This window comes from Contarinia nasturtii, unplaced genomic scaffold, assembly GCF_009176525.2.
Source record: "Contarinia nasturtii isolate CC-2019 unplaced genomic scaffold, AAFC_CNas_1.1 Cnas_scaffold_350, whole genome shotgun sequence".
NCBI lineage: Eukaryota > Metazoa > Arthropoda > Insecta > Diptera > Cecidomyiidae > Contarinia > Contarinia nasturtii.
The window spans coordinates 1,770,146-1,790,886 of NW_022197705.1; the positions used below are offsets into that span (position 1 = coordinate 1,770,146).

The following is a 20,741-nucleotide window of genomic DNA, read 5'->3' on the forward strand; positions in this document are numbered from 1 at the left end:
CAATCACATCAAATGTTCCTCTACTTAATCAAACGATGAACATCTTCCAAGACCGACAATTTCTTACTTGTCATTTACACTAAAGCAATATAAATAACGGCGGGTAATTACTTTTTCTTAATGACATTTTTTTTCTTTCATTTTACTTATCAAACGGTTCAAATTCCACCGTCTTTGCTGTGCTGAGAAATGTGCACTTTTCATATTATTACGAATGTTGTGTGTGTTCATCAAAAAGGATGTTTTGATTTCGGTCAATCTATTTTTAGAGTTTTATCCAATTTGCATAAACAATTCTCCACTTTATAAATGATGAAATGTGACGCAAAGCGAGCTTCGACGGAATTTATCAAAACAAAAGAAGAAAAAAAAAAACTTTATTAAACAGTCTGTTGTTTTGTTTTATTGGTTCAATCAATTTTCAGACTTTACACATAGCTTACATATGAGTTTTTTTTTAAAATGTTGCAAATCCGATTTTTGTAATTTTAATTGTGGTAAAAGGAGTCATATACAAAGGTTTTTTTTCTCTTGCGGTAATAGGAAATGACACCTTCTGTTAAATGCAAAGGACTAAAAAGTAATTTGGATCTAATCATCATCGTAATGTGTATGTATATATTCATTAATTGTATCGATACAATTGAATGAAGAAAAAAAAGGTATGCTAACGAAATAAATCTTACAGTAAAATTGCTTGTGATTGTACTTCGAAAACAGTATATGCATATTTTACAAGGCTTTCACTGAAAGTTGCTTCATTTTCGGTTGATTTCGTTTCTGTTGGCGTTTTTGCTCCTTTTTTTCCCAACGGCGTTGTTTTTCTGGATCATCTTCGGCCATGACGCGCTCTTTCTCCAATTTTCGTTTTTCTTCACGACGCAGAGCGGCGGCCTCGGCACGTGCAGCATGTGTACTTTTCATGAATTCTTCTTCGACACGTTGACGATTCTTTTCAGCCTTTTGAACACCTTCCTTCGACAAACGATAACGCTTGATTTTTTCGAGCAAATAGAATACGAGAACCATTAGCGGTTTTGTTGATTCCATATCGTTTGCATTTGGCAAATTGAATCCGAGCGACAATTGTTTTTTGACGTCGGGCATTTTCAGTTGCTGGCTTTGGTCTTCCTGTGAAATGACACCGTTATATTGATCCGATACGTAAATGTAATCGATTAGGTGGCCATATTTGGACATCATGGCTGTGACACGGGAGTCGAGCATTGCAGATGAGGCTTCGGGAATTTCACTCAGCACACTCATACCAGTTGGGACATTGTACTTGGTTTCAGGATTATTGACTAGAATACAGAATTTACTCTGCGATTGAGAGAAAATACAAAACATGTTAGCCAAATAGCTTGATAACAATGTTTACCTCGGTTCTTGAAAAGGTAGAAAAAAAATCCTGATGTACTCACCAAATCATACATTTCTTTAAAGAATTTCGATGCTGTTTTCTTAGTTGCCACACAAAATACAAACGGATCCATGATATCCGATGATAATTCAATTTTGATATGCAATTGATCTTGAGATGGTTTCATTATGTCTGAAATGATAGCTACCAAATCTTGACGACGAATCAATTTCAATTCGACCAACATTCCTTCGCAGCAAGTGCGGCCGCTGCACCACAAAGTGTACACACTTTCACTTTCTTTAATAAAGCCATCGGGTCCTTGGTTTTCTTTTTGCGTATCATCGCCGATCATGGCGAAATTCTCTTCGAGTAAAGTACGATGTGTTTGAAGCCAATGCGAAGCGATTTTCGAATTTTTACTTCGACCCACAAAGTAATTTCCAAAATAGGCCAACAGTCCGGCTATCATAATCATTTCCATCCAATACGATTTCCAATGGGCGCTAAATTGATGATGGGAAATTATTATTCATAGTCATACGGCGTACAAGGCTGTTTCAAATATGTCAGAAATCATATAAACATTCCCAAAATGCTTACCTGAAATGTAAAGGAACATTGGCCACTGTAAGTTTTGGTTCGCCAGTTTTCTCAAAAGCTGGTGGAGCTGATGTGTCTTTATTGAAGCCTTCAAACTCCTCTTCGTCGGTGAAATGATCAAATTCACTGTCCTCATCTTCTACGACTCCATCATCTTCGGCATCTTCACTTTGAAAAGAAGGTACCGAACCGCCTGGACCTTTCAATTCACTTCGATCGCTTGACACCTTCACAAAGTCATCATCCGTGTCGAAGTCTTCGAATTCCGAAAAATCATTGTCGTCCTCTTCTTTATCACAGTTTAATGATCCAGCCAGTAAAAAAATGACAAACAACGTTCCAATCGAAATGAGTTTCATGATTGGACCGATTCAAACCTGAAATGAGTTCTGTGAGAAATGAGAAATAAGAATATATGTTATTCAAACACGTAATCACAAACAAAGGTTAACAAAGTTAGAAACAGCCACGTCCAAACAAATCAAATCAATATTGATTTTTGTCGCGACGGCCATGTATCCTTCGATTTGAACACTTTAATTAGATCAGCTGAATTTATGAACAAAAATTCCCACCATACACTTTATCGTTCACTTACTTTTTCAATTTTTGACTTTACAAATGAAGAAAAAATAATAATATATATATAATTTCTTGATCGTTTCGGCAAATACTTTATGTTTTTCAATTTAACCTATTACAAAACGATTAATACCGTTAATTTTAATTCATAATAAATGAGTACTGATTAAATGACGATTTCGGTCGTACGAATACCTAGTGTAATGTGTTAATGACGAAGAAAAACTTGCGGATCAAATGACGATTTGTACGTGATGAATTAGACTAAATGACAATCCAGCCGACGTCAAATAAGTGGAGACAATGATAAAACATAGTCTACACAAATTCACATCTGACATTTTGTTGGCAAGTATAAATCACACCGACTGCTCACACCGAGTCATACATATTAGTTTGATCATTTTTTTCGATGATTCTGTACGAAATCGATGGAATTTTCAAATAATTTTGTGAATCGAGAACACTTTCAGTCAGAAATAATTTATTTTCATTCAAAACGTCTCTGCATTTTTGTCGACTTTACCAATAGGGACGGAAGAGTAGGGGAATACAATTATCAGCTGTTCTGTTACATCGCGTGATATATTTAATGTCAGTGTTTTGTCTCTTTCAGCCACACACCAGTCATTTGTACAATTTGTTAATTGAGACAACATCGATTGTAAAAAAATGGTTCATGGTGTGTGATATCAAGGAAGTAGACAGTGTCTACTAGACACTGACTTTAGTGTTGGAAGTCACTTTGAAGTAGACAATCGTGTCTTTTATTCTCTGTTTCTTCTATCGCGCTTATATTGCGTTTTCAACGTAAAACTGTCACACAGTGTGAATTGATTTTTGATGGAATTATAGTCTGAATAAGTGTTAAATTGCGTTTGATAAGAGACGTGAATCAGACGTGAATCAGACGTGATAAAGTGTCAGTTTTTTATCGATTTTGAAGTGATTAACGTTTACTCTCACTCAACATTTCAATCGTTGTGATGAACATCTGAATTTGAGAGAGCAGTGTCCGCGATTTTTTTATTTCACAATAAACAAAACCGAAATCAAGAGAGCTTTACATTGTTTGAAATTGAGATTAAAATCCGGATACGATATTTTTATAATTAATTTTGTTTTGTAGACTCATAATTAAGAATAGCAAGTCATGCCTAATACGAATGTGTTGTCATCGAATAACGTTGATGAATCTAACTCAACGACAAATGGTGATATCCAGCAAAGTAAGTTAACGAACCAAAAAATTATACAAAACTTTCGAATAAATTGTCAATCGGTTGAATTACACAAGCAAATTTCCATACACAAAACCCAGCAATAGAGCACACAAATAAACGCACTATATATTTTCTTGTTTACTTTCTTTTGTATGCAGAGATATACGAATGACGAAATGAGCATTGACCTTCATTTTCAAAGTTCAATTTATTCGCGTCAGTTTACATCAGATACTCGTTTTTTTTCCTTGAAATTGTTGAATGAATCACAGAATGTTGAATTGAAGTACAAACCGCATTTCATATTTTTCATTTCTTTAAAATCGGCCCATTGCCAGAGATTTTTTATTTTATTCAAAATAATTATGGTTAATTTACGAATCCAAAGGTCACAAAGTGCACGATTTTATTTATATCATACAAATATGGCATCGATTTTCAATAATTTGCCATGTAGTTATTGTAGAGATTGCTTTGAGTAGTGCAATTTAGATAAGCGCTATAAACATCTTTATTGACGTCATCACAAAGAACTTACATCCACGTCAGTTTGTCCATTTCTAATATGCGTTTTACCGAATAAAATGTGTTTATTCACTGTGCATGGTTCATGATTTTTATCTACGTACATAAATACATGTTTTCATTTTTATATAAGGTCATTATGATGGTGAAAAGCAAAAAAAATTGATATGTTCGTTTTTCGTTTTTTTTTTTTTTCAAAGATGAATTAGAAATACCACATCGACACTGGGAAGAAGTGACATTTGAGGTTCCATGGGGCACAGTCGCCGGAAAATGGTATGGCGATCGTGATAAACAGCCCGTAATAGGTAAATACACTGTGATGTCACTGTTAGGATAGAGGTGTTAGCCAACGCTTTCGTAGAAAGAAATGTTCGTTCGTATAAAAAAAATTGGTTCGCGTTCGCTTGCGTTCGTAAAGACCCACACTACGAACGAACGTGTTCGTTCGAAGAGTCGGAATCTATATTCGTGTTCGTTCGCGTTCGTTCGCAGGGTGGAAATTGTTTTTCGCGTTCGTTCGTGTTCGCAAGGACAGCCACTACGAATGAACGTGTTCGTTCGCAAAGTAGAAATCAACATCAAGAAAGTGACGAACACGAACGAACACGAAAATGAGCGTTCGTTAATACCTCTACTGTTAGCGCAAATCATTTCTTAACAAATAGATTTTATTGATGGTTTGATGTATTGACGTTATTACGAAATTATAATTAAACAGCCCTTCATGGATGGCAAGACAACAGGTATGTTTTTCTTTGTATTTAGGTACAAGGTACAACATATTCAAGCAATTCCATTTCAATGATATTTCTTATATTAGCGGAACTTTCGATCGCCTGATACCCCTTCTACCTAAAACAATAGCAGTGTGGTCAATCGATTTACCAGGACACGGATATTCATCACATTTTCCAACCGGAATAAACTATCATGTTTTTTGGGATTACATTCCATTGGTGCGACGTATAGTGAAACATTTCGGATGGAAAAAAGTGAAATTGATGGGCCATTCTCTGGGTGGCGCAGTAAGTCAAGAATTTATCTTATCAATTAAAGTACAACGTTAAAATCTAAAATTAAAATTCATTTAGGTGTGTTTTATGTATGCTGCATCGTTTCCCGATGAAGTTTCGCAATTTATCAGCATTGATTTGTATGGTCCAAGTGTACGTGATCTGAAGAAAAATGCTGCCATGACCGGACACTGTATCGACAAAGCTTTGGAATATGAAAGGTTACCAGCTTCAAAACTTCCATGTTATTCGTACGACGAGATGATTACAGTGGCGAATGACGCATATAAAGGATGGATTGATAGAGACGCAGCCAAAATTTTAATGATTCGAGGCATGAAAGAAGCCCCCAAAAGTCATTCAAAAGATGGATATTTCTTTTCAAGAGATCTTCGATTGAAGGTTTCTTTGTTGGGAATGTTTTCATTAGAGCATGTACTTGCGTATGCCGAATTGATAAAATGTCATGTGCTAAACATCAGAGCGGTGCCCGGTATAGAACTTGAAAAACCAGAAATATATCCAATGGTCCTCGATGCAATGCGAAAAAATGCCACACTTGAATATCACGAGGTACCCGGTACTCATCACCTACACTTAATGACTCCACACCGAATCAGTGGAATAATAAGCGGATTCTTATTGAATCCAGATTCAAACAACGATGATTAATAAATCAAAAAACAAACCCTTATTTGATTAAACTTTGCCATCGATTTCAATAAAACATTTCACACGCGAGCAATTTTAGTATTCCATGCAAACACACAATCTATAGATTTCATTTCCGTTTCATCTTGAATGCAAAAATAGCTTACTCATTTTTATATTACTATCGCTTCATGCAATTCTAAGAGAAATTCGAGGACGATGTATAAATCTCGTGGGGAGTTCCATACTTTGGCATTGTTATTTATTCAAAAAGAAAAAGAAAACGACATAATATTCAAAATATTCAAGACCAACAAATTTGTTGTCAAATTGAACGACACTGAGTGTCGGATACTCACCGCAGTGAAAAAGATACACAGAATTATTATTTATTCAAATTATGGAATTTAGGACAGGACATTTTAAACAACAAACATACGAAAATAAACAAATGAATTATGTTGAAAATAAAAATTATGTGATCTATAAACCATTGGCAATCATTTTGCCGACACTTTGCAGTGCACATCTTATAAAATTTATTAAATGAGCGAGGCAACAGGGGAAAAAACACAGAGAGACAAGTACAAATGTTAAATACGAACAAAGCACAATAAACAGTAAAATACATTGCATTTGTTTTGTTTGATTTTTTTATCATCTTGAATGGAATTGTATAGGTTATGATAGCCATAAAAGTCAGCTTCTTTATTTTTTAAACATTCAATAATTATTGACAAGTCTGCTGTTTGGATCGAACAAGACTTCAAATAAACAATTGCACAGTACTCTAGTATGTAAGTATATTTCATATAATTGACATTTATTGCTTTTCGTAATTCAAAATTCGAGTCTATTACTAGTCGATCCATACTCAAGTCTACTTAAATTTGATTGAAAATGAGATCGCAAATTAAGCCTTCGGCCAGTTGCGCATTGAGGAAAAAATAATTAAATGTAATAATATTATGATTTTCGATATTTTTATTTACCTTTTAATATTTTGCTCCTCACTGTTCAACGATCAGTGATCATGCGATCGACTTTTTTGAATATCAATTGGAAGTATTTCTTCAGTTAAAAAGCAAAAAAAGCGCAACTTAAAAATGCAAATGACATGACTCCGAAAAATGGAACACATTTTGTGAGTTACCGCCGAATAATTATTTAAGATCAGTATCATCTATAATAATAGACATGTTTCATTTAAAATTGGTCTATGAAAATACGAAAATTGCCAGACGTTCGATGAATTCCACAAGAATATTTATTTTCACCCAACGACAGAATCCAATCCCGTGGGAAATGAATTAATTTCTTGCAACAAAACAACATATTATTTTTACGATTCATTTAAGAAGAAATTACTAATGGATGCGAATTAGGGTGGCCCAAAAAAAAGTATATCATTTTTAACATTCCAGGCCGTTTTTAGCATATTTGAGGTCTAAAAACACGATATGGACCATTGGTTTGTTCAAGTAGGAAACCATGGCGCTACAAATTCATTGGGAAGATACCTCGATGGACCCATTTTGGTGACTTTTGAGAGATTTCTATTTCCTAAAAAAATTATGTAAAATATACGTAATAAGGGGTTTTTTGGTGCGAGAAAACCGAATCTGGCGTTAGTTTTGCGATACGATCAATGGTTAACACATTTTACATACAAAAATGTGAAAAAATCACCAAAAATGATGATTTTGTATGGGACCTATACTTTTATGGTGTCGTAATGTCGTGAAACTTTGCACAGGCTATAATTCATAAAAAATAACATTCTGAAAGTTTGAACGAATTCCAAAAAAAAATCAGGGGTACCTCCCATACAAAATTTTTGGAATTTCTTCAAACTTGCTGAGATTATGTATCTTGGTCAGGGCTGTAATTTTCACCCTGTCAGTGCACGCACACAGTAGTGTGCACACTCACACTCAATGTGCGTCGCACACAGTGCTTGTATTTTGAATGTGCACGCACACTTAGTTACAAATTTGCCAACCGCCAAAAATGTCAAACTTGTGACTAAGTGTGCGCACACATGCAAAATACAAGCATTGTGTGCGACGCACATAGAATGTGAGTGTGCTCACTACTGTGTGCGTGCACTCACAGAGTGAAAATTACAGCCCTGATCTTGGTAAGAAAATAAGATTCACACGTTTTTATGGTGAATAAGTTACTGAAAATATACATTTTGGAAAGAAAATAATGCAATAAATCTATGTTTGTCATCTTTGTTTTCTCCACGTTGTGCGTTATTTTCATAATCTCTCTCGTTTGTATGCACTCACATTCAAATGTGCAGTAGAATAGTGGGCCATGCTCAGTATTACACACAGCACACGAGTTAAATAGCGCCTATGAAATAGTAGCCGCTATATCCATAGCTGAAAACCATTGACTGGAAATTAAGTTCCAGAAAAGTGAGCAAAGAACAAACTTTATCATCTAAAAAGTACAACTTTAAACCAAATGAAAGAAATATCAGTAATGTTGTTTTTAGCTTAACATTAAATAAAAATAAAATTCAAAAGTTACCATCATCAGCTACAAAACTTATGGCAAAGATTGCAATGCATAAGCCCACTTAAATGAATATGTTCACTATAAAGAACAAAATTACCAGTTTATAAGCATGAATCAGTCCTGAATTGTATATTTCATCATGTCTCCATTACCGCCTTTATTGAGAATAAATTGAACATATGTGAGATAAATTCTAAGATAATAATTAAGAACACATCGTTGTGTTTCGGTAAATATTTTATGAAATTATTATTGAATAGATTCCTGCTTTCATTATTTCACCTTTATTTTATCGATTTTTTTTCATCCCAAATTGTGAATTTTATTATGTTGTTTGTTTGTTTTGTTAAGAGAATGGACATCAATACCATAACACATTGAAATAATGGTACAAGTAGATATGATTTATTATTTGCGTGACTTAAAAAATAGTTGAGTGTTACAAAAAAAATGTATCATTTTCAAATCAGAAATGAATATTGAATAAATAAGTGTGACAAAAACAATGTTAAATATAAGTACAAATTGAATATTGAATTAAATATTAAAGAAGCGCATGGCCAAATCTTTTGACTAAATCATCGATTACAAAATCAAGCTTTTCTTCCGAAAATAGAGATGATAATGTTCAAACAAATTGATCTAATAATGAAAAATTTTCATACAAAATTAAGACAAACATCGGAACTAGTTTGAAAATTTGCAATGAAAATTTGGTGTTTCTTTTTTTTTTAATTTTATTTTAAATTTCCTGTGATTATATCGATCAGTTCTCGCGCTGGTAAGTGTTTAATTTTCCAAATATTCTAGATTTGTCTAAATCAATACCATTTTTGTTTGGTAATTTCTAAACAACATACATTGTTAATTTTATCTAATATGTTTAAATGCAATCATAGTTCGGAAGCGTTGCCAACTTATGCTACAGATATTGCCCAAAAAAGTAAAATTCCAAACATTGAATATAAAAAATTTGTTGTTATTTTATGTCATCAGGAAAATGTAATACAATATCATTTCAGCCAATTGAAGTATTTGTCGCTGGCAATAATATTCGAAATGCCCATGATTCACTAAAACGTATCTAAATACTTGATTTTTGAATACTTTTTTTGTTTGTTTTTGTTTAAATACACTTTTCACGGTGACGCTCAATACAGAGAGAAAACTGCGTCTTTCTTAAGAATACCTTATGTTTTTATAAGCGTACTTATAATTCGCACAATCTTATTGATGGTCTACGTTTGCAATTTTTTTTTTTTAATTAATTTCTTTTGTTCAATTATTTATTCTTGTCTTTGCTTTTGTTAGTATTTTGTTGTTGTTGTTTATTCTTGTTGTTCTCTTTTGACATGAATACTATTCACGAATATATGAAAAATTTAAATTTATTCGATGAATATTTGTATAATCGTTGTCGTATTTTCTATTATTTCTTAATCATTTTTCTCTCTCTTTTTCACGTTTTATTCATGAATCAGTTCCCTAAAACGGTTTTCTAAATATTTTGTTTTGACGGAAGCTTTTTTATACAATCAATAAGTTTTTTGTTTTATAAATTAATTTATTACTTCAATTGATCTAAGATGAGATGGGTTTGTTTTTCTTTCTTTATTTTAAATGAGCACCTTTGTCACGATTTTTTTTGTGTTTAGTTTTTTGTGTATGTGTTTGTGTGTTGTGTGATGTTAATCAAACATGTTCTTGGAACTTTTCATAGTTATAAAATTTGAGGTTTTTTCTCTCATTTTTCTTGTCCTCTATTTTTATTTGATTGACAGAGAAATATAATTCTCCTTAGAATCGAAAAAATGTAATAACTACTTTATAGGATTGCACAAGATGTTATCAATGTAATTCTAAAAATGGAAAATGGAAAATGGAATAAAAAATATTAATTATAAGATCAAATGCTACACAGTACACATATGTTTATTTAAATACTTTGTCTTTAGATTAATGAAGCACGTAAATGAATTATTAAAAATCTCGAACGGTCTATTTTGTGTATTATTTCATTTCATTATTTTATTTTTATTTCATTTGGAAAGCACAGGGTTTTCTTCCATTCGTCATCACTATTACATTGTCAATGTAAATGTCAAAAAAGAATATAGGTGAATGTTAAGGTGTCTGTTTGCTACAATTAAATTTGTTGCATATCCTGGATGTTCATTTTTTTTTCGTTTTAAATATTTATTGAAATAATCTGTGGGTATTTTGACGACTAATTAACTACGTACACATAACACAATTTATAAAGTTAATCGATAGTAATCTTATCGGTAAATATATTTTAATATTTTATAAAATCTTCTCATGTTAATATATATGCATCATAAGTTGAAAAAAATTCAGTATTTACGGATAAAGTGTGAGTGTATGTTTGTCAGCCCCATCGGCCATTTATTGCGAATCAAATTTAAATTTTTCAAATATTTGTGGGTTTTTGTTTTCTCTTTGCAATAATAGCTTTCTGTTTTTGTATTTCAATATATATATATGTATGTGAACGATTGTGCGTTAAAATCGGTTTCGAAGAAAGAGAATTAAGAAGAAATGTTTATTGTATGCGTTGGCATCATGAGGAAATGCATTATCTACCGATAAATTCAACCAAAAAAACCAATTTATTTAAACAGAAACTAATAAAAATCAATCTTAAACGAACATGTTTTTTGTTTATTTTTGGATTTCAACTGTGTCTAAGACTTTTGATACAAAAATAAATGTTATTTCCATGAATTTTTATCAAGAGATAACACGAAAACGAATCAATTGGAAAAATGTCTTGTGCATTGGTGTTTGCGTTTGTAAACAAACAAAAAACACAACATTTCGAAAATTCAATTATAAAATTGTTGATATTTTAAATTTAATGTTTAGTTTGTTTTTGTTTTGTTGGTCTTAAAACTGACTTGTAATACACGATTGCCCAAAGTATATCCATTTAGTGATTGAATTGCAACAACAGCATCCTCGTAGTTAGTCATTGTCACAAATCCAAATCCTTTGCATTTATTCGATTGCAAATCTCGTATGACCTGCAAATAACAAAAGACATTGCGGTGGAAATATTATTCTATAGCTTCTGACTTAGAGTCCAAGATGTTTTCTTTTTTTTCACTTTGTTCCGGTCACCGGTGTTAATACTAGTAAGATAAAATGGGATTTTGAAAAAAAAAACACTCACTTTAACTGATTGTACGGCGCCAAAAGGTCCAAATAATTGCCAAAGAACATTTTCTTCGGTTTCTGGTGCTAGGTTGTATACAAAAATGCACCAGCCTGATCCATTTATTGGGTTCGACGACAGCATTGAGTTAGCCAAAATATCGTTAGCCAATGGCGAATATCTAGAATTCAAACTGTATCTAACAATTGTTAATATTTTTCAGTTAAATGGAATAGCTATTATAAATGTGAATATTTGATTTACCTAAATCGTCCGGTGGCATGATGTATTGGACCCGGAAATCCACGTCGAGTTGTTTGCGGTGTAAGATAAGCGGCTAACGGGGCCATTGTTTTATTACTGCTGGGATTGTTTGCAAATTTCACGGTGATTGCTTCATTCGAATTTTTCGGTATCGTTCCATTCAGCTCTTTGATGGCTCGTTCGGCCTCGCACCGCTGATCAAAACGTATGAATCCAACACCTTTTGATAAGCCTAAAAATGGCATACGTTATAGGGGCTTTTATGTATTTTCGAATTCAGATTCGAATTTTTTAATTTTCTATTCACATTTTATCACTATTTTAAACAATCATCAACCAAATCAAAAGGAAGAAATCAAAATTCAAAAACTTTACAAGACTAAAAAAAAACTATTAGTTTTCTCGCAAAAAAATCGTAATCTTCGAAAATAAATTGTAAAATGGATCATTTTTACCGGTTATATTGTCGCATAAAATACGTGATGTTATGATACGTCCGTATGGGCTGAATAACGATTCCAAATCAGGTTGTGACATATTTTTTGGCAAACCAGACACATACAAATTAGCACCTTTGATTGATTCCGAGCTTGGTCGAGCGAACGACACCTAATTTTAAACAAATTATTATCCTTTCAATGTTCACGATTGTTGTTATGTCATTGATAAAAACCTTTATAGTTTTGTTTTGTAAACGCAAGCCGTTCAAAGTATTGATGGCTTTATCTGCATCTTCAGCACGTTGATAGTTTACGAAACCGTAGCCCAAACTTTGCCCTATTGAAAGTATACATATATATAATCTCTGTCTTCAAAATGTATGAAGTAAAAACAAGTTATATTTAAATTCAATTCACCGGTCACTTTATCACGAATCAATTTACAACTTTCAACATCGCCAATGCTTGAAAACAGGGATCGAATTTCTTCTTGTGTCATTGTTTGTGGTAAATAATTGACGATCAAATTAGTTTTTGATTCGTCTTGACCATTTCCACTACCATTTTGTTGTCCGTCTAACGCCATTTTATCACTTATTGTTGCTATTCGTCAATTTATGCTGAGATATTGTTCAAAAAATTCTCCTCTCACTCTTTATCGGTACAATTTAATGTAAAAATCACTAGCAAATAATTTTATTTCTTGGAAATTTTTGCAGTATAAAAGTTGATATTCTTTGTATTATATTAAAGTTGGTATTTTTTCTGAAACAAACATAGAATCATAGCAAATTCATTTTCGATTATTCTAGGCTATAAAGCTTGTACAATTTTTCTTACTTGTTTCTTATTTGAAGGAATATTGCTTTGGTGTTTATCGAGCCTATAAAGAGAACAAAAAAAATTGAAATAAGATACGGATGTACCAACCGTTCCATTCAATACTTTAGCGGCTTATAAGATTACTAGGTATAACTTCAAGCAGATTTTTCTTTGCATCGAAGTCAGTCGATGTGGGTGCACGTGATTTTTGAAATAATTTCTAGTATTTTAACCATTTGATTCAGCTAAGCTGCGAAGCTTTATTGTGCACGCGATGTAAACACCAAAATAATACTAGGCAAACATAAACACTGACACTTTCAATTTCATTGCAATGCAATTTATGAATATTTTTAGCGTAGTCTATATATAAATCCTTCTCATTTAACAACTATTATTCGTCGCGAGTGTCAAATGATAAAACATCTTGGTCAATGATGTACCTATGATCAATAGAATCCATTGTATTTCGTTTTAAATGTTCAAACAAAGTTGCTTGTCAATTCTTCGATGAAAAAAAACTAGCACATCATCCTTTCGACACTTTCAAATTGTTTGACTACAACCGAATGCTATCAAGCAATAATTTCGTTTGATGAAATAATAGGTATTTAAAAGACACAATTTAGAAAAGTAGTAAAATTTGTAAAATTAAAAGTAAATGATAAACGAAAATAGCCCGAAACGAAATTCCCAAAAAAGAACTTTTACGTTTGAAATCGCATAACATACTACTGGCGTTCATGCATCGGTTTTTTTTTTGTAAAAATAATTTCGCTTGTTCGTGCGCAGTAAGCTCTCCTTGCACTACACACAATACATTTTTGATAATTTTGTGAATAGAGCATATAGACGAAGCGAACAGAAAAAAAACCGACTAGAAATACATAGTCAAAATACTAATAACACCGTACGGTGCATGTTCACAAGCTAGATATACGCATAAAACTGTCAAATATCAAGAACTTGCCGCAAAGCAATTGTAGGGGAATACACACTTATGTACTATGTTGTGCTTTAAATTTTGTGCTCAAAACGGATTCCATTGTGGAAATTGCACATTATTGGGAATAAAATTCAAAACGATTTTTTTCTTCATGGAAAAATGGAAAGATTTTTTTTTTAAATTGGAGCACATTTTGCATATGGGTAATTTTTTTATATTATGGTTGATTTTGGTCGTGCGGTATAGTAAAATTTTACGACAACTCCTTATGATTGAAGCACATTGATTTGTTCATTCATAAGACGAGTGTGTTTTAGTGAGGTAGTTCAACATTTGGGTTCCGCTTTCCAGCGCTCTCGAATTTCGAGTTACACACATAAACACGCCGACAAACATTTATCTCGTCAAGTGTGAGTTTGCGTTGAGTTTAATTATGCTCGAGCACTGAACTCACCTAAAAATGTGTGTATATCTATAGATATGAGCGTGGAGTATATATATAAGTTTTATACATATATACGATACGCTTTCTGCTTAAACTGCATTTGAGGAACCACCCAATTTGCTTGGATTCTAGACGTCAAAAAAAGGGAACCTTATGCAATATTGTAAAAGTGGTAATTTTCAACGGGAGGGTTACGCCAATTTTTCAACAAAACTTTACCTTTTCGATTTTATTTAATATGTTAAATTCAGCTTTTTGCGTGAAAAAGATGCCAAGCGTCGGCAATCGAAAATAAAGTCTTACACGTTTATTATTAATTTAATTCGATCGAGATAGAGAAAAGGAAGCTATTAATAATGTAAATAATCTTTGAAATTCTTTAATAGGAAAATATTGAATTTTTAACAATTTTTTTTATTCGTTTCAACTAAAGTGACCATTCCATCACACACATAGATCGCACTAATAATCTTTGAAGTATAGATTTTTCGTGGTTGATTTGAAATATTTCGCGTTTTTTTAAATATTATTTCACTTGTAGAAGAATTCTTTGAAAAATATAACATTCACAGTGGCAAATAACACACATACACACTAGGAAATGAAATACAAGGAACCAAAAAACTGAAAAAATTGGAGAAAAGGAACAAAACGTATTTTTGCTAAATGCAAGCTATATGGAAAACTTCACTGTATCACACCGTTTGTAAAATTATACTGTTGGTGAAAATTGGGAAAACCGATGGAATTGGTTTGGCTCAGTAGCTTGGATGGAGAGACATACACGAAGAGAGAGAGAGAGAGAGAGAGAGAGAGAGAGAGAGAGAGAGCATAACAACGCATTGCAGCACACAAACGTATCAGAGTATCAAAGGACATGGAGAGTGCACAGACTCGAAGCCGCTCGCTCTCACTCGCACACACAAAGCCGAACGCACCCACACAAAATGAGAGAGAACCACTATATATGTATTAAATTTATATATTTAGCTTACTTATGAGTAGAGAAGTGGAACCAACAAGACTACGAAAAAAGGATGATTTCAAATGATCCGTTCATATCTTTATAGCTTGCCGTGCAGTCTCTTCTCCTGACAATTTCCGTATTCCTGGATATGTATATTGTTTGTGTGTTTCGTTCGTGGTTACATAAAATGCCGCTACGATGGAAGCTTTTTTTATACGTAGATATTCCGGGAACTGCAAAATATGAATTAAATAAAAAACTTAGCTTTTTAATTCGATGCTAAAGAATTGAAATTTTGTTATAATTTATTTACACAGACACTTATTGCAAATAATTGGACTTTTGTTCTAGAAAGAGCATTTGAAAACTCTGAATTTTCGGGGTGGGTAAATGTAGTGAAGAGAACTAAATGGGATATCTTTTGTATGCAAGTTTATTTTATGCGTTTGATATCGTTCGAAAATGCACTGAATATAAACACAGATTCCATTTTCCATTTGCCGACGAAGGATTGGGCGTTAGTGTGTTGCACAACTACACCGAATCAATGTGAAACGCATAGGTATCAACAATGATGATGCGATATAGACATATATACTATATAACATTATATTTTATAACAATCGATACATCAACTCATATATAAAAAATTATGTGCAGCATTTCCTTGTACACTAAATCATGGAACGACTTTTTTTTTGAATATTATACAGACGAATCGGAGCCTAAAGTCTATGTTATCTCCGATAAATTCAGGAACTAATTTAACATATTTAATATTATAAATTGTTTGTTAAATTCAAAGCAAATTCGAACTTAATTCTCGGTAATTGTTCGGCTTACAGGAAAAAAAACCGACTCAAAGTATTCAAAAAAAAAACCTCAAGTTTACTTGTATTGTTCGGTCGTATACCGAACCCTGGCTGTGAATGTGGAGTATAACGCATGTGCTGTATTGAAGTAGGAAGTTCATTCCCGTCCAAAAGACCAAAACTTCCAAAATAATAAACGAAATCGCAACGATTGAAAGCAGACGTACAAGGGTGCGGACAACAGACGACCCTTGATTAAATATTATATATTGAAATGCATGTATGTGTGTCTCATACTATTGTCATCGTTGCATCTATAGATACAATGCACTTTTTAGATCGAATGATGGGCACTCTTTTATAATATTATCTGCCTCAAATTCGCTCGAACAATCCGCATACATTTCCTGCAACGTTTTAAAAATGGCATTTCTTTGTACTTCAACTTTACATAATTCTCGTAAATACATATATATATAAATACCACGAATTGGCAAATAAATTATGAGAGCACAGCCCAAGTGATAAATGGATTTTGGACTCAGCGGTTACAATTCATTCTACATTAAAGACAACCAATCAATTTTACGTTTAAGTCGGAAATTCGAATTATTTATACATTTACGATAAATAATGGCAATTAAACGGGAGCATATTTTGAAAGTAGAATCCATGACCAAAAAATGATGCAACTGAACATTTTTTCAGCTCAATTGCCGGCCAAACATACATCTTATCTTGTATAAAAGACTAAAAAGTCTCTTCTTACCGATGCTGTGGAAAAATTTCAATAAAATATTTAATCATGTGGAGGAGTGGCAGCATACAAGGGTACCACTTTTTTCTTTAAACTCTTCCGCTATAATGTTTCATTATACAAATTTTAAAACATTTTTCATCCAAATTCGAAGTCTTTTTTTTCAAGCTAAATTCGTATAAATACAATGGTAAAATAAAATAATGACAGCTTGATTTAATTCGAAGTCGTTTTTGCTGCAAATACATAAAATACTTACAAATTGGATAGGTCAACTTATTTTCAAATGGGAAAGTCTTCACGATGCTTTTTTAAGCAAATTTTCTTTATGTACTACGACTGGCATCAACGGACACAGTAAAACGTACAATACTACAATATCATTGAGACCAAGAAAATCACATCTAGTGTTCAGGTTGAAAAGTTTAAGACAAATATTGACATTTTGGGAGTTTAATTTGTTGGAAATGAAATATTTTTTTTGCAACATTTTTCAAATTTACTCTCAACTATTGACGTTGTTAACAATCAAAAAGTTTTTTTTAGCTAAGGACACATTTTCCAGGCAAAAAGTACAGTTTTCGGCAGACATTAAAACCTCAAATAAATAAATGATAGGGTGAAACTTTTCTTTATATACGTGGATAATAGTCATCATTCATTCAGTATGTATCAAGAAGCATAAAAATCTTACGCCGACGCTATTCAATATATATGAGGTTGTAGCAAAAACTATTTTAATTTTCTCAAACAAACGAAACCATTATGTCTAAAGCATTTTTTTTGGATTTCAACGCAAGGAAGAAAGAAAATGGAGAAGGAAAAGAGATAAATTGATTTTTTTCAATTTTTTCTAGATGAAGAATGCATTTTGGATGCATTCAATCCGAGAAAAAAAAATAAAAAGTAAAATATGAATTACTTACATTTTTCTACAAAATTGAAGTATCTATTCTTCTGTTATAATATTGAGTAGCTCGTTGCAAATTTTTAAATGACTTTAGTATGTTTTTTTTATGAAATTATTATTAATACTGTTTATAATTTAAACTTTTAATGAATTAAAAATTTGAATATTTATTGATCACCAAGTTTTTAAATGTGTATAATTACTCGTATATTATTGATCTTGTCCGTCGTTTCTTATTAAAAAAGCAACAAAATATTTTTCACGAAAAAATTCAAATAAAAAATGTGGAATAATACGTTCCGGAAGTGTGAAAAATATTTAAATATGAAAGAAAAAAGTTGTTTGCAAATGAAAAACTGAGATTAATTTATGAAACACATAAACACCATAAAATATTTTGTGTATATTTGTCGCTGAAATCGACTATTTGTTTCGCAAAAAGGGCCGTCATTAAACACTAATACATTAAAAAATTTTGTCACTGATACTGAAACTGAACGGAACTAAAATTAAGGATAAAAACCGAATAACGTACTTTATGACTGAATGGCAAAATATCAATGAGCTGATATTACTGGGTCTCTCTTTCACATCATCATCCAATATGGGCACAATTGGAAGTGGAAAATAATGGAAACCATTTAATTTCAACAAAATCCAATGCACGAATGTGCAGTGCATGTATGCAGTGTGCATTTATTCCATTCTAGCTATTGGTCTATTGGAAACAGTTCCACGATTCAGACTCTTTATTTGTTAACTTATGTACGTTCGGTACTTTGACCCTATTCAATTCAGTTGCTTGAAAATGCGCTACGGCTGCTCTCTTTTGATTTGATAGTATCGGTATCCATATCTCGTAGTACCGAATTTCCCTGTTTTGGTTTGTTTATGTTCGATTTAATTCGGTTCAAACTTACAATATGCCGCATAGCATTTACTTGTACTACGATCATATGTCCGCTTCACGAGTCTGCGTATTGGCCGTTGCATGTCTACCGAAATTACTTCTTTTTTTTATTACAAAGGAAGTCATTGTATACAGCGGAGAAAGAAGAAATTTTAATACTGAATGATTTCGAGTTTTCAGCTATATCTTTTCCAAAAAAGTATTTTGAATTGACCAATTTTTTTATAAATTTCTTCAACTATGCAGCAATCTAAGCCCATGCATTATGCTTTGCATGGTACGCTTCAAAAAGTATTAAGATTATAATTTGCAAATTACCAGAGGTCGGGTTTTAATGCAGAATAAATCATTTCCCGGGCAACATTTCCTTTGAAAGATTCACAGTCCAAATCTCGATGCACTTATCCATCACCATGTTATTGCAAGGCTTTATTTACTTGCCAAACAGTTATTGTTATATATATATAGTACAAATGCACACCAATAAAATATTTCTTACAAACAAGATTACAACCATCCCTTTTAACTACAGAGTGCGCTGATTTTGATTGCACAACGTACCTATTAGATAGGGTGCATCGTACTTTTTCATGATGAATACGACACGAAAGCAAAATTTGACATCCATTTATAAATATAGCACTCCTCTACAGTCTACACTTGTGTTTAAATTTGAACTCGACAAAAATTGACCATGGCAAAATTACAACTCCGTTCAGTGTGATAAAACATGTGCACTCTTTTTCATTTTTAGATAAATCTTATGATTAAACATGCACTTCAAACTTTATTTGCCACCAAGCCAGTTTTCATATACCATCATAGGTGATGACGAGGGTTCGGATAACCCCCTTCTAAAATATTTTTAGGAACCCTGAACAATTTTGGAAATGAGGACCTTTTTTGGCTCTTCACTTTTTTTGGCCGAGAAAATTCTTCCGATTTGCTAGGGTTTTTCGTCAAAAAAGTGAAGAGCAAAAAAAAAACGATTTTATCCTCATTTCCGACAAATTGTTGACTTCGTCAGGGACCCCCTACGGAATTTTTCCATTACCCCCTAAAAAAAATTTCGTCATCATCTATGTATACCATCAAGAAGTATGGATGAAAGTATACTTACTTATTGTTGACTTGGCTCAAAGCACGTATCTATTTCTTCGTGAAAATATTTTAATATTTTCATATTCTGCTCATGTTCTACAACGGTATTGACGCCCGTTGGCGACGGCGACTGAAACAATGTGTGAACAAAACATACGTTCTTTTTTAACTCACCGACGTTCTAGGTGTTTATCAGCTAAAAAAATAATCAAGTGTTTTCTGCGTGTATTGTCAGTGCTGTAAATGCTTTGTCGTTATTGAAGGTATTGTTTTACAGAAAAAATCAAAAAAAAATAAAAAAAATATTTTACGTAATTTTTTCTCCAAAAAAGGATCCACAAATGGCATTGAGCATTTTATTATTGTGTCACGCAATTTGCGTTCGAATATTGCTTATCGCATACATGTTTAGATATTATTTCATTGGATTGTTTGCAAACAGCTTCAAGTTCATGTGTGGATGTCAAGTCGATTAATACTTATCTCTTGTGATAATTCTTGACTCATCTCAAATATTTCCGTACAGTATTGCTCAAGACTGTTAAAAAGGGGAGAGAAAAATAGCTTGACAAGAAAGTTTAAAATAATATGAACTTTGTTATTTCATTTATGAAAATTGAACTAATCGCAATTCAATTCGTTTATTTTCTTTTAAATATAAATTGAATTCAACGAAATATTTACATAATAATTCGTTGGC

At 32.4% G+C, this 20,741-nt stretch overlaps 3 protein-coding genes across 11 annotated transcripts; 1 reads left to right on the forward strand and 2 right to left on the reverse strand.

The window, feature by feature from the left end:
• Positions 1–376: 376 nt before the first annotated feature.
• Positions 377–2,789, reverse strand: LOC116338316 (coiled-coil domain-containing protein 47). 2 transcript variants are annotated; one of them, XM_031763471.1, is made up of 5 exons: positions 2,744–2,789; positions 2,565–2,660; positions 1,967–2,355; positions 1,425–1,869; positions 377–1,323 (listed from the first exon to the last, which is right to left on the reverse strand). In XM_031763471.1, the coding sequence occupies exons 3-5, from the start codon at positions 2,323–2,325 to the stop codon at positions 733–735; spliced, it is 1,395 nt and encodes a 464-aa protein (XP_031619331.1). In that variant the 5' UTR covers positions 2,326–2,355; positions 2,565–2,660; positions 2,744–2,789; the 3' UTR covers positions 377–732. The 2 variants fall into 2 exon arrangements, with proteins under 2 accessions (XP_031619331.1, XP_031619330.1); XM_031763470.1 differs by having other exon boundaries at positions 2,565–2,783.
• A 456-nt stretch (positions 2,790–3,245) lies between these two features.
• Positions 3,246–6,437, forward strand: LOC116338317 (probable serine hydrolase). Its single transcript, XM_031763473.1, has 5 exons — positions 3,246–3,777; positions 4,497–4,604; positions 5,018–5,042; positions 5,120–5,324; positions 5,391–6,437. Exons 1-5 carry the CDS (start codon positions 3,702–3,704, stop codon positions 5,982–5,984), a joined length of 1,008 nt encoding a protein of 335 aa, XP_031619333.1. The 5' UTR covers positions 3,246–3,701; the 3' UTR covers positions 5,985–6,437.
• A 2,438-nt stretch (positions 6,438–8,875) lies between these two features.
• On the reverse strand, positions 8,876–18,245 carry LOC116338318 (ELAV-like protein 3). Of its 8 annotated transcripts, none has more exons than XM_031763481.1 (9): positions 18,047–18,245; positions 15,580–15,784; positions 13,212–13,254; positions 12,789–13,136; positions 12,605–12,708; positions 12,387–12,540; positions 11,932–12,151; positions 11,686–11,866; positions 8,876–11,536 (listed from the first exon to the last, which is right to left on the reverse strand). In XM_031763481.1, the coding sequence occupies exons 4-9, from the start codon at positions 12,955–12,957 to the stop codon at positions 11,375–11,377; spliced, it is 990 nt and encodes a 329-aa protein (XP_031619341.1). In that variant the 5' UTR covers positions 12,958–13,136; positions 13,212–13,254; positions 15,580–15,784; positions 18,047–18,245; the 3' UTR covers positions 8,876–11,374. The 8 variants fall into 8 exon arrangements, with proteins under 8 accessions (XP_031619341.1, XP_031619334.1, XP_031619340.1 ...); XM_031763474.1 differs by having other exon boundaries at positions 11,932–12,163; positions 18,047–18,241; XM_031763480.1 differs by having other exon boundaries at positions 11,686–11,860; positions 11,932–12,163; positions 18,047–18,233.
• Between the last annotated feature and the right edge of the window lie 2,496 nt (positions 18,246–20,741).

Bases quoted from the DNA above. Each gene is read 5' to 3' on its own strand.
- LOC116338318 (XM_031763474.1), bottom strand. From the start codon at position 12,957: ATGGCGTTAGACGGACAACAAAATGGTAGTGGAAATGGTCAAGACGAA. The intron at 12,709-12,788 runs GTGAATTGAATT...TACTTTCAATAG, and splicing joins GATTCGTGATAAAGTGACCG to GGCAAAGTTTGGGCTACGGT. The intron at 12,541-12,604 runs GTTTTTATCAAT...GTTTAAAATTAG, and splicing joins TACAAAACAAAACTATAAAG to GTGTCGTTCGCTCGACCAAG.
- LOC116338316 (XM_031763471.1), bottom strand. From the start codon at position 2,325: ATGAAACTCATTTCGATTGGAACGTTGTTTGTCATTTTTTTACTGGCT. The intron at 1,870-1,966 runs GTAAGCATTTTG...TCATCAATTTAG, and splicing joins AATGTTCCTTTACATTTCAG to CGCCCATTGGAAATCGTATT. The intron at 1,324-1,424 runs GTGAGTACATCA...TCTCAATCGCAG, and splicing joins TTAAAGAAATGTATGATTTG to AGTAAATTCTGTATTCTAGT.
- LOC116338317 (XM_031763473.1), top strand. From the start codon at position 3,702: ATGCCTAATACGAATGTGTTGTCATCGAATAACGTTGATGAATCTAAC. The intron at 3,778-4,496 runs GTAAGTTAACGA...TTTTTTTCAAAG, and splicing joins AAATGGTGATATCCAGCAAA to ATGAATTAGAAATACCACAT. The intron at 4,605-5,017 runs GTAAATACACTG...ATAATTAAACAG, and splicing joins TGATAAACAGCCCGTAATAG to CCCTTCATGGATGGCAAGAC.